This window comes from Oreochromis aureus, linkage group 17, assembly GCF_013358895.1.
Source record: "Oreochromis aureus strain Israel breed Guangdong linkage group 17, ZZ_aureus, whole genome shotgun sequence".
Classification (NCBI taxonomy): domain Eukaryota; kingdom Metazoa; phylum Chordata; class Actinopteri; order Cichliformes; family Cichlidae; genus Oreochromis; species Oreochromis aureus.
The window spans coordinates 1,879,391-1,891,634 of NC_052958.1; the positions used below are offsets into that span (position 1 = coordinate 1,879,391).

The following is a 12,244-nucleotide window of genomic DNA, read 5'->3' on the forward strand; positions in this document are numbered from 1 at the left end:
CATCAGTGCACAGTGTGAAGATATTCTGGTTCAATTTTAAGAGAGAAGAAAAAGGCCAGTGGACGAGCTTTTTTATCAAAGAACATCTTCCCAATTTGTTATTTTGCGTATGGCATTGTGTTATTTTCACATGCTTACCTTTACAACAGGTAAGGTTTGCAATACTTATGAGGAATAAAAAAGGCTAACTGACTATCCAGCTACATTTCATAAGGTTGAGTCTCAGCTGTTAATTTACAGATTGTGCTCAACCAGGAGCCACATGTTCTTGTCCCGGGTTACCATCTTTCCCACGTGGCAGCTGTTTTCATCGTTGCCTTCATGGCTGTTTCCATTTGTGCTTCTCTGATCCAGGTACCGTCACTATGCAACACTTAAAGGCACAGACGCGTCCTCGCTGCTGTGTTAGATGGCGGGAGTTTATTTGGAATCAGTGACGTCTGCAGAGTGTCCCGCCTCCAGCAGGACCAGTTCAGATAATCTGGCTCATCATCAGGTTCAACATCTCGCACCAGCTCGGCTGCTCGGGATGCACCGACTGGCTCGAGTCACCGTAACAACCAGTGTTTCAGCACTGATCTGAACCTGCTGCCGCTTCATTGGGCTTGTTTAGCAGTCGCAGGCCGGGCCTTGCTGGGCTCAGCTATCGCCTGAGCGTTATCAGTTCGAGCTTTAGCGGTCTCTGGACGGGTTTTGGACTCTTTCTTTGGCGCTGGGAGGGTCGGCGGTTCCCAGAGGAAGAACTCATGCAGGAGCGTATTAACAGGATCCGGACACTCCATCATGACCATGTGACTGCCGTCCTCCAAGACCTTCAGGAACGCCATTAGAAGTATCTGATAAAAAATAAGGATAAGAATAAACGTTAGACTCGTCACCGGCTCGACACTTTCTGAATGATATTGTCAAATATTTCTGCAAATAACAAACTACAGTTTAAATGAATGAATCAGAGTCAAAGTGTTAATCCAAACAAAGCTGTGGGAGGTAAACAACCACAGTATGTGTGTAAGTTCATAGAAGGGCACAATTTGGCATTTAAATGAATTTCTGTGTCTCTTCTCATGAATCAGTCTGTGAAGTTCAGCCGCTGCATCATCATTTTGGCTGTTGTTTACCCGAGAATTTGTTTTTTGTTTTTGCCTGTCCCGTTTGGCTCTTTTGCCATCAGAATTATTGTCTAAAGGCGAAGAAAGATGCCCAACGGATTTACTTTACCAAATGGACCATCCCAGCCTTGCCGTATTGGTCTATTTGATTCACCTTTTATTGTTTATTTTATTTTATTTTTATTTTCACTTGCTAAATACGGGACAGACTTGAATGAGGAAAAGAAAAGGGAGAAAGAAAGAGGGGGAAAAAACAGCGGAGAAGAGGGACGGGGATAAAGGGCAAAAAACAAAAACCAACAGAATAAGCAGACAAAAAATACATATATCGCCTCTGTCAGTGCGCCCCAGGGTGGCTGTGGCTACAATGTAGCTGCCATCACCAGTGTGTGAATGGGTGGATGACTGGATGTGTAAAGCGCTTTGGGGTCCTTAGGGACCAGTAAAGTGCTATACAAATACAGGCCATTTACCATTTACCATATATCAATCACCTGGATCACCTGTTGAGAAAGAAAAAAGAAAACAAGCAGAAGAAAACGAGAGCAATAGAATAAACAACATCACAATGATCTGTGGGAATATAACAGTAAATACTAAATATTAAACATTATTGTGCAGCACGTGAGAGCGACAGCGCACAGTGTGCTTTGAGGTAGGAGCCAAAAAGGGTGTAGTTTGTGTGTGTGAGCCCCCGTGTGTACACCTGTGAGCATGGACGCGCTTGTTTTTAAAAGGTTCCTTCATGTAATGATCTGCTAGAGTACCTGAGAATTTGTTAAAGCAGCTGATTTTTTAAACGTTCACTGGATGCTGCAAACAGATCTCTGACATGATTTCATATTTCAGCTTGTTACAGTGAATTTGTTTGCAAACTGCTGCTCGTTTAGCAAAGCACTGATTCATTTGTGGTGTTCAGTTGCTTTTCTGGCCACCTGAGAATTATAATCATATTTCTGTATTTGCTTTGATTACCGACCCCTGAGGGAACTATCTCGCTCTGAAGCTGCTAATTTCATCGCCGTGTTGCAGAGCAGCTATTCTCAGCAGAGAGAAAAATCAGGCAAAGAGATTATAACTGAACTCACCAGGGAGTTCAGTTTGAAACACAAAGAAAGGTGATGATTCCTCCAGCAGGTGCTTTTTCTTATATTACATAACTGTGAAATTATGATGCTTTTCTACAGCACAGCTTTGTCCTGTCTTCCTCCAATCACCAAAGCTGGTCGCAGCAGATGGCCCCGCCCCTCCCTGAGCCTGGTTCTGCTGGAACTTTCTTCCTGTTAAAAGGGAGTTTTTCCTTCCCACTGTCACCAGTGCGCTTGCTCTAAGAAGGGTAAGATGATTGTTGGGTTTTCTCTGTTTTCTTCGTATCATTGTAGTGTCGCTACCTTACAATATAAAGCATGTTTAGGCACCTTTTGTTGTGATTTGGTGCTGTATAAATAAAGCTGAACGTCTGCTTTAATGAAGATTTTTAACTGGATTTTCTTCTTTCCAAACTGGGACACATTTCTTATCTTTTTCACCGTGAAATGATGTTTTCAGTCCACAGTCTGTTATTTATAATAATAATAGCTTCATTTGGAAGTGTGGCCTTGGAGACCCCCCTCTTACCTCTGCCATTCGTTGGTCCTCTTCAACAGGGACAAATTTGTCATGCATGCCATGCACCAGCAGGACGGGCACTGTCAGCTCAGCGTGGTAGACCTCGTCCCCCTCAGGCCAGTACTGCCCGCTCATCATGGCACGCAACACAAAAGACGACACATTGAAGGCATTGTTCTCTTTCAGCAACTGCTTCTCCCTGGCGCCCTGCCGAGCAAACCCCGCCCTGCAGAGTAGACGACATTTAGACCAAAGAAGAAATTATTATTTTAAACATTAATCTAACAGCAAATGAAACATGGGAAGAATTATCCTAGATACACGATATTACACATACATTAAACATGATTTACATTTAATACTACTGCAGACAGTTTTACTGTCTGTACTTCTTTTATTTCTTTGTCAAACTCTCTTACTTATACTTTCTGCTCTTTCTCTTTCTTCTGTACATTTGACCATCTCGTTTCATCTGACTGTGCTTATTGCGTTAAAGCTTTTATGTTTAGGAGGCTACAAACCTGAACTTCAACTGTTTAGAGAAACAGAAAACAAACTGAGTCATGGCCTTTAGTGACGACCTTTCAGTTTTGCTGTCTTACTTGAGGAAGCACCAGGCGAGCAGCGGGGAGAGGCAGTGAAGCACACAGGTGGGCAGGTTGAAGATGGAGCAGAGGCTGGGCTCCAGAGCTGTGGGACCGCCACCGTTGATCATCACCATCTTGTGAATTTGTTCTGGATATTCATGAGCCAGGAACGTGCAGAACGACACACTACACAAAAAGAACAAAAGGCCGGTTACAGGACAGACTGAAAAAACGAGGTAATCATGATGTGGTAGTCATCTTTGAAATGAAACTAACTGTTCAGGGGATGTTAAAACTTTCTTTTGCTTTTTAATCTGTTTGAATAGATCTATGGTCTGACAGGAGGGTGAAGAGTTGGCCTTTTTTATGTGTGGGTCCAAATATTGTGCCCCACTTTTTCACTTGCTCACATTTTCACAAGACAGCACTGCAAGTGTTTAAAGTCTGGATTAAATATAGATTAGAAAACAGTGAAATAATTATCACAACAATAACACCAATTTTAATGGCTATACAGGAAGTAAAAGGAAGTTAGTGTAGCATAAGACCAGGATAAATAACAGACAGAATCAAATTTAGCATTATTTATATTCACTACACTCAAAGATTTACTTATGCACAAAATGCTGACTTCAAGTCATTTAATTTCAGAAAATTACAGGAATTTGATTACGTGTAAATTTTCCATGTAATTTTGTTACATAGGTACAATGTAACAAAATTACATTTATTAGAATCTGGTCAAAAGAAGTTCACCTGATGGGCATACATTCAGTTTACAGGCTCAGGAGGCAGAGCAGGTCATACATACTAACTGGAAGGTTGGTGGTTTGTGGGTGATGCCAAATATCCTTTGGAAAGATACTAACCTCAAGTTAGTCCCCAACCGGTCGCAGCAGATGGCCCCGCCCCTCCCTGAGCCTGGTTCTGCCGGAGGTTTCTTCCTGTTAAAAGGGAGTTTTTCCTTCCCACTGTCGCCAAAGTGCTTGCTCATAGGGGGTCATATGATTGTTGGGTTTTTCTCTGTATGTATTATTGTAGAATCTACTGTACAATATAAAGCACCCTGAGGCGACTGCTGTTGTGATTTGGTGCTGTATAAATAAACTGTAGTTGTTCTCTGATGCATCCATCCGAGTGCGAATGTTAGTTAGAAAGCACATATGCACAGAAAAAAGTGCTTAGATGAATTATGCAAGTTGTATAAAGCTACCTGAGTGCTCAGTGGAGTAGAAAAGCACTATATTAGAACCAGTCTGTTTACCATTTCATTCTGTTGTATTTTACTCAAAGTTATTGTTTCATGCTTATGAGGGCAAAGAATCATTTGAGTGTTTATTTAGTTAGACTGGAAAGTCCCTTTAAATTAAACATATATGTTATTCAGTGGAGGAGTTTAAGTTCGCGAGTGATGGGAGAAGGGAGCCGGAGATCGACAGACGGATTGGTGCTGCGGCTGCAGTGATGCGGACGCTGCACCGGTCCGTTGTGGTGAAGAGGGAGCTGAGTGTAAAAGCGAAGCTCTCAATTTACCGGTCGATCTACGTCCCGACCCTCACCTATGGCCACGAGCTGTGGGTAGTGACCGAAAAGAACGAGATCGCGGATACAAGCGGCAGAAATGAGCTTCCTCCGAAGGGTGGCTGGCCTCTCCCCTTAGAGATAGGGTGAGAAGTTCGGCCATCCGGGAGGGGCTCAGAGTAGAGCCGCTGCTCCTCCACATCGAAAGGAGCCAGTTGAGGTGGTTCGGGCATCTGACAAGGATGCCCCTGGGCGCCTCCTGGGTGAGGTGTTCGGGCATGTCCCACCGGGAGGAGGCCCCGGGCAGACCCAGGACGCGCTGGAGAGATTATATCTCTCGGCTGGCCTGGGAACGCCTTGGTGTTCCCCCGGATGAGCTGGAGGAGGTGGCTGGGGAGAGGGAGGTCTGGGCTTCTCTGCTTAGGCTGCTGCCCCCGCGACCCGGCCTCGGATAAAGCGGATGAGGATGGATGGATGGATGTTATTCACATACTAAATGACTAATCTGTATACGCTTTGTTTTTAGTTATAGCTCTAATTATATAAATTTAACAGTTTATGGCAACTTTCTCTTCCATAGTTTAGTATGACTTGTCTAAACAAAACCTATTTTTAGAATTAGTTTAGAATTATTTTTAAAATTCATCCCCCATAGGTCTTTGATCATCTTATTTGTTTTTATTGTAGTTTAATTGGCATCATTTTTGTACTTTTTATTGTTTTTAATGTATTTAATAATTTTTGCGTCAGCACTCTATAACTGCTGTGGCTGTTGAAGTGCTTTGTAAATGAAGTTTGGTTTGATAAAATTCTTGTTTTATCTGACTAACTTCATGAAATCTAAAGATGTTCAATTTTAACTGACATGAAACTGCAGAGAAATACTCGTATTTAAGAACCTCCAGTAAGATCTCAGATCTTTGCCTGATAAATGACTGAAACAAAGAGGCGCTGAGGATGTTTCCTGAACACTTCTGGATGACCTCTGGCACCGTGTTCTGTTTGAACGCTGTGATCTGGAACTCACCCGTAAGAGTGTCCTATGAGGATATTCCTCTTCCGAGCATATCTCTTGAAGATGATTCTCATATCCTCAGCCAGCGCATAGAAAGTGTACGCTGCAGGGATCTGCGGTGCTGAGCTGGCTCCGTGTCCTGCCAGGTCCGGGGCAATCACTTCGTAGCCCAGCCGAGAAAAGAAGTCCAGCTGGCCTCCCCAGATATCCAGCGACCCTCCGACTCCGTGAATGAAGAACAACGCCACATCTGGATGTGTCCCTTTACAGGCTGATATCTTCCTTTCACAGTCGATCACCACAGTGCGCTTTGGCTTCCGCCTGCGCTTCCTGGGTTGCTGAGATTGGTCAGTCTGTCCAGCAGCAGGTGCCTCACCTGCTGCTGCTGCTGTCTCAGATGCGCCGTTGTTTCCAGCCGTGACAGAGTCTGATCTCGCCTCAGGAATGCTGACGGGCGGCGACAACTTACCACAGTCCGTCAGTTCCACCTCCACGGTGCTGTTGGGTTCTGTCTCTCCATTCTGGCAGCTTTTCAGCTCTGCGCTCGCCCTGTCACCCAAGTTCTCAATGAACAGCTGTCCATTACGGTAAACTGTGATTTTTCGTTTGCAGCTCACACTCCCACCAAGCCCGGTGGGCTCCTCCACCACCGGCCTGTCGGGGGTAATGTGCCGAACTCGCAGGATGCGGCCCGGTTTTACCTCCACAAACTCGTAGCCATCAGCAGGTTCTGAAGTTTCTACAGGAACCACAATATTGGTCGACTTTGAGGTGAAGCAGCAGAGCAGACCTTCCAGAAAGCTGGTCAGCATGGCTGCCAGTCTGCAGGGAATATAGTCACATAAAAACCCACATAAATCAGAACTGAAGAGATGCAGACAGGCAGCAATGTGAACTTGAATCATACAAGCAAGCTCTCTAGTTAAGTTAGAATAAGAACACAAAAACATGGCAAAATCATTCTCTGCTCATGTCATTAGAAATTAGCTTTGGAAGATGAATATGAGGAGATGAAGGCACAGTATACATGCATACATGCATCAAACATGCATTTGGAGAAACAGCAGAGTTAAATGGCAAATATTAAATAAATATATGCTACATGTCATTTAAGACATCTCTACATCAACTGAGTATCTGGGAAGCTTAAATGTACCATTCAGAGAGATAAACAAGTTCGGGTGCCTTTACAACCCGGCATCTGATTACAGCTTAAAGCCCTGCTACTTTCTGTCAGACGTAACTGAGCACCATCTTTACTCAGCACGGCCTTTCGTGGTATTAATAGATGTGAACGGACGGTAATAGCTCCCTGAGTTAAAGCTGTCCACCATGTGATCGCTCTGCAGGAGCAACACGCAGCAGTGCTACTGGTTAAAACCACACAACAACCCATCGATGATTAAAGCTGCTTTTTTGAAGCGTTGCTCAGTGATTATTGAAGGATATTCAAGAATAAAGAAAAGCCAGAGTGTTACTTTGGTGTAAATTAAGCTCATATAGAAAACACATTAGCGCTTCGTCTTCTACTGTATACCATATTCTTCTATAACAATACAACCACCTATCTACTTCCTTGCTTCTTTTGAAACTTCTGCAACAATTTTGTAACTAAAAAGTCCCCAAAAAGGTTGTTGCTGTGCAATATACAGCTGCTCCTGCAGTATCAGTTGTTGGTTGATTATCTGCTATGGCAGGAGCACAGCAGCCGTGCAGGGTCTGCAAGCGTCTCTGCTGGTTGCATTATCCTACCTTCCTCCCTGCTAGAAAGGATTATACTCTCAGTCTCACTGTTTAAGTCCACACAGCACAATCTGTCTATCTCTGGATGACAACAGGAAACTATGGCACTGTGCAGAGACAGTTTTATACTTTGTGTGAACTGTTGCATTTTTCTCTCAACTTTACATCAGCTCCTGATTTCATGTGGGGATTATAAACACAATGTAAAACAATATTCCTGCTTGGCTGGCCCTTTTAGCCCTTTCTGCTTATACTGGCACATCCACTCTCCAAATAACAGTGCGGTGCTGCGTTTACTGACAGGAAGAGGCTGAGAGTGACATTTTCACATGAGTGTAGGTCACCCATCCATCTCACAACAAAAGGCATCATTTTGATCAGGCAGAAGGAGTGACGCATTTTATTTCCTGTTCCGTTTGTATAAAACACTGGTGAGGCTGGACCATAACCTAAACCAGCTTACAAACATAAAAAATAAACATTTATCCATCCACCACGCCCCCCGTGACATAGTCCGATCCCCCCTCACCAGAATTTACATTTCAAATATTGTTTAACAAGACAAAACTGCAAACTCTAAAGCCTTTGATTGAAATACCAAATAAACACATCGGTCCTCTCTTTCACACGCGGCAGCATTTCTGCAATGATTTTATTTGTATTGAACAAAATCAGAATCCAGACATAAGTGACACATGAGTTTGTGACTGTCTCACTGAACTAACACAGCGGATCCCTCTGCATGTTTGTGCTCTCTGCCCATGTTGGCTTCATATTGAATCATTTTTGGAACTTATTTTAACATCGCACTCCACAACAAACAAATCCTCCCTAACCATAAAAGTCCCTTCAAATTGCATTATGTTTCCTTACGTCAATATACGACCTGCAAGTGACGTGGGCCGCAAGTGGCCCCGAGCCATGAGTTTGACACCCCTGATGTAAAAGGACTGAACACAAAGAATGTCTTAAAACAGAGCAGTTTGAATCCACCACCAACCAGGACACATTCAGGCATTAACCCAGAAGGACTGCGTTTGAGCTCTTTTTTTTACATGTTGTAACACAAAGTCACACATAAAAGTATATTTTTAATGCAAAGTACAGCCAGGGTGTTACTATCTATTGATTTAACAATGATGAACTTATGGTCAGAGGCCAGGCTGCTAAAACTTCCCAGTGATATTCACAACATGCTCCCTCTGGCTGTGCCGTCCATTTAAATATCACCTGATTAAAGTCGTCCCTATTAGTGAGTTTGCTTCTTGCTAAAGTTTCTGCTCGGGCCCTGTTGTCAAAGACTGTGACTGGCTGTTATATAACGTTGCATGCAGGTTAGACACAATCACAGTAGGGACTGGTGCCCAGAAAAACGAGTAGAGACTGTAATTCGGATTAAAAACAACTGCATTAGCTTCACTGTTGCTATAGTCCCACACTTGTTTATTTAATCAAGTGTATTAGTTGTGCTGTACCATTAAAGATCCATGTTTGACACAACTGGAATCACATATCAGACTGAAGCTTTGAAATCTGTTATGTTAGTAAGTTATACATTTTTATAAGCAGTTTGATGTAACAACAAATGCATAAAGTGATCATTAAGAACTAATTTAAGCAAAAACAAAACAACAAAAGTCCATCTCTAACGGTTTGGCTTGTGGTCTACTACTAATAATAGGAGTCTTGTACCTGGTATTTAAAGCTGCTGGGCCCATCCATTCACTAAACACAATAAAAGCTCTTTGAATAGACTGCTCACTGTCTGGTGCATCAGGTGAAGCAAGTGCCAGAAGGTTTCTCTTTGAGGGGACACTAGAATTTAATGCCAAATAAAAAATCCTTTTCGTTATTCACACCGACTGACCCGTGCGTCTTCAATGACGGAGCTCACCTTTACATGGCGACCTTCGTCTTGCCTCCTGCCAGAAATCCTTAAACTACCTTATAATCTAAATAGTTACAGTCCATAGAAAAAAGGGGGGTAAACACACCAAATAAATCAGCAGGCTTACCTTTCCCTGTATTCCCTCAATTTCCGTCTAATTTTTCAGATTGTTTTCTCGTCAAGCATCGGGGAAGTAGGAGAACTATAATCTGTTGCGGTCAATCCAGTAATCTAATTTATCTGGATTTTGTTGCCCTGTCGGTAGCCTCCACATGGCGGCCAGTATCGGCCGACTGACAGCGCATCTCTTTGTGGGTCACAGGTAGATCCACATATCTGCGCGCTCCAGAAACTCCACGTCCACGCCGAAATATCTGCGCGTGCGCTCGGAAACCCACCGGAGCTCCGCGGATGCTTTTAATCCATCAACAGCTGATGCGTCTTACAAACACCGTGGGCTCCCGGTTCTGTTAGTGGGAGTGAACGCATGTCCCCTGCTGCTATGTAAGGGGAGACTGCAGCAGACGGACGATTGGAGAGAAACCTGTTTGTCCAGCTAAAAGGTGCCAGTGAAGTAAAAGTGATTAACATTTAAATCAATTTAAAAAGCAACGAAAAAGAAACGTAAAGAACGGTGTGTGTGTGGGGGGGGGGCTGGTCAACGAAACCTGCACCTCTTCTAAAAGAAAATAAAAATGTACTATAAGCATAAATGTTTGAACAATTGACATTAAGAATCTTGTTGTCGACTTAGATTTGTGTGTGTGTGTGTGTGTGTGTGTGTGTGTGTGTGAGAGAGAGAGAGAGAGCGGGGGGGGCGGTTAGGGTAAGCAGTTAGGGAAAGCATTATGTCAATGAGATGTCCCCACAAAGATATGAAAACACGTTACTGTGTGTGTGTGTGTGTGTGTGTGTGTGTAAACAGAGAGACTGATCGGGTCAAACAGCATTTTCTTTGAGCAAAACCCACTGGCACACTTTTAGAAAAGCACTCAGTCCATCCTTCCTTGCCACCTTTCCTCACCGCTTCCTCTTTGTTTTTCTTTACCTTGCATCCTGTCTGCTTCTCTCTCTCTCTCGCTCTCTCTCTCTCTCTCTCTCTCTCTGCCACACCCCTTTGTCTCTCTCTCTCTTCTTTTGTTGATCAGGGAAACAATTTAGCTGAGCCACAGTTTCTCTTTAAATGTGGTCAATTTCTTAGACAGTCTTGCTCAACAAAACCAAGAATTCTTTCATTCACTTTTAATAATATCTCCTTCACCTCACCTTTAAATAACTTTAAAGGTAACTAAGCTAGATTTACAATGGTTAACTTGAAAGGTCAAATTCTGAAAGTGTCTTGTCATTGATTTGAATATTTCAGATGACTCCTCCAGTTAATGAGAAGTCATAAGCACAGAATAATCACTTCAGTTAAATTTAATTCAGTCTCATTTGTACAGTGATCCTTCAAGACAGCAGCAATCTCAAAGAGCTTAAATTCATTAGTTTGTGAATCTGAATACTCTCTCCATCTTCTTAGCATTTTTCCTCCAGCATCATAAGGCCCTGTGGCTGCTGTTGCTATGTAACTAAGCCACTCAGCCAGTTATAATTTAAGTGTCCCTGTTATCCAGAAGCCCCATTTAAATCCATCAGCCAACTTAGAACATACTTCAGATATTTTGCACAAGTCTTCTTAAGTCACAGTGAAAACAGATGTCATACACAAATAATATTCTCTCTATCTTTGCATTTTGTTTTATTTTTATTTTATTTTTTGTCCTTCTGCATCATAAGGAGCTGCTGTGGAAGTTGCCATGGCTGTTGTTGCTATGTAACTACTTGTAAGGAGTCCAAGGAGGCAGGTGACAGCGAGGTGGGAGAACATACAGAAACCAAGACCCAGCAAACCACGAGAAACCGGAAGGACTGGCAAATCCACTCACGCACAGTTATAATTTACATCTCCCTTAAAGTCTATGATGTTACGCAAGAGCACTGTTTAAAATAAAGCGTACAATAGTGTGACACTTCAACTGTGCTTCTTAAGGCCCTTTTTAAGCACCACTACCATCATGTGATTTAAATCTCATCTCCTGGACAAAGTAAATACTCCTGCCCTCTTTACTCATATGGATTCCTGTTTGACTGAATCCATTCTGACTTTCTCTTTTGTGTGCAGGTACAAGTCACTGAACCTAAGAAACACACTAAGAGACTTCAAAGTATACAGTGTGCAGCAAAATGGCCTTTGTCACCCATATAAGGTTAGAAGGCACAGTCTATTCTGTCTGATCCTAACAGCACCTTATTAGTCTGGGTGTAGACACAGTATACTGACATGCAGTCTTTAAAATATATCATTATATTCTTAATATTAATGATGCTCAGTCCTGCTTTTTTTGTATATTTATTGCCTATTTATTGCATTTTGCTTGATTGTTGTGTGATTTTTTAGGACAAATTCCCCCTTGGGGAGAATAAAGATATTGTGGATCCTTGATTTCAGCGATTGCTGTGCACCCATCATAAATTAGATATTTCTGATGCTAAAAAAACCAAAACAATTTTGCGCTACACTCTTTAAACACACAGGATTTAAAAGAACAACAGCGCCTGAAAGACTTATGAAAAACCTTTTTTTATCCCTAGTTTTCGGTTTGTCACCCTTCAACCTGAAGTTTTCGACTTGTGTAAACTTGCAATAAAAGTGAAAAGAATTAAATAGTCCTTCAGTTTCCTGAAGCCTTTAATACAAACACCCATAAACATTAGCGCGTGCAGGAGATAC

At 42.6% G+C, this 12,244-nt stretch overlaps 1 protein-coding gene across 1 annotated transcript; it reads right to left on the reverse strand.

Annotated features, from left to right (window-relative positions):
* Nucleotides 1-52: 52 nt before the first annotated feature.
* Nucleotides 53-10,028, reverse strand: abhd8b (abhydrolase domain containing 8b). Its single transcript, XM_031758695.2, has 5 exons — nucleotides 9,599-10,028; nucleotides 5,853-6,662; nucleotides 3,320-3,490; nucleotides 2,727-2,943; nucleotides 53-836 (listed from the first exon to the last, which is right to left on the reverse strand). The coding sequence occupies exons 2-5, from the start codon at nucleotides 6,650-6,652 to the stop codon at nucleotides 597-599; spliced, it is 1,428 nt and encodes a 475-aa protein (XP_031614555.1). The 5' UTR covers nucleotides 6,653-6,662; nucleotides 9,599-10,028; the 3' UTR covers nucleotides 53-596.
* Between the last annotated feature and the right edge of the window lie 2,216 nt (nucleotides 10,029-12,244).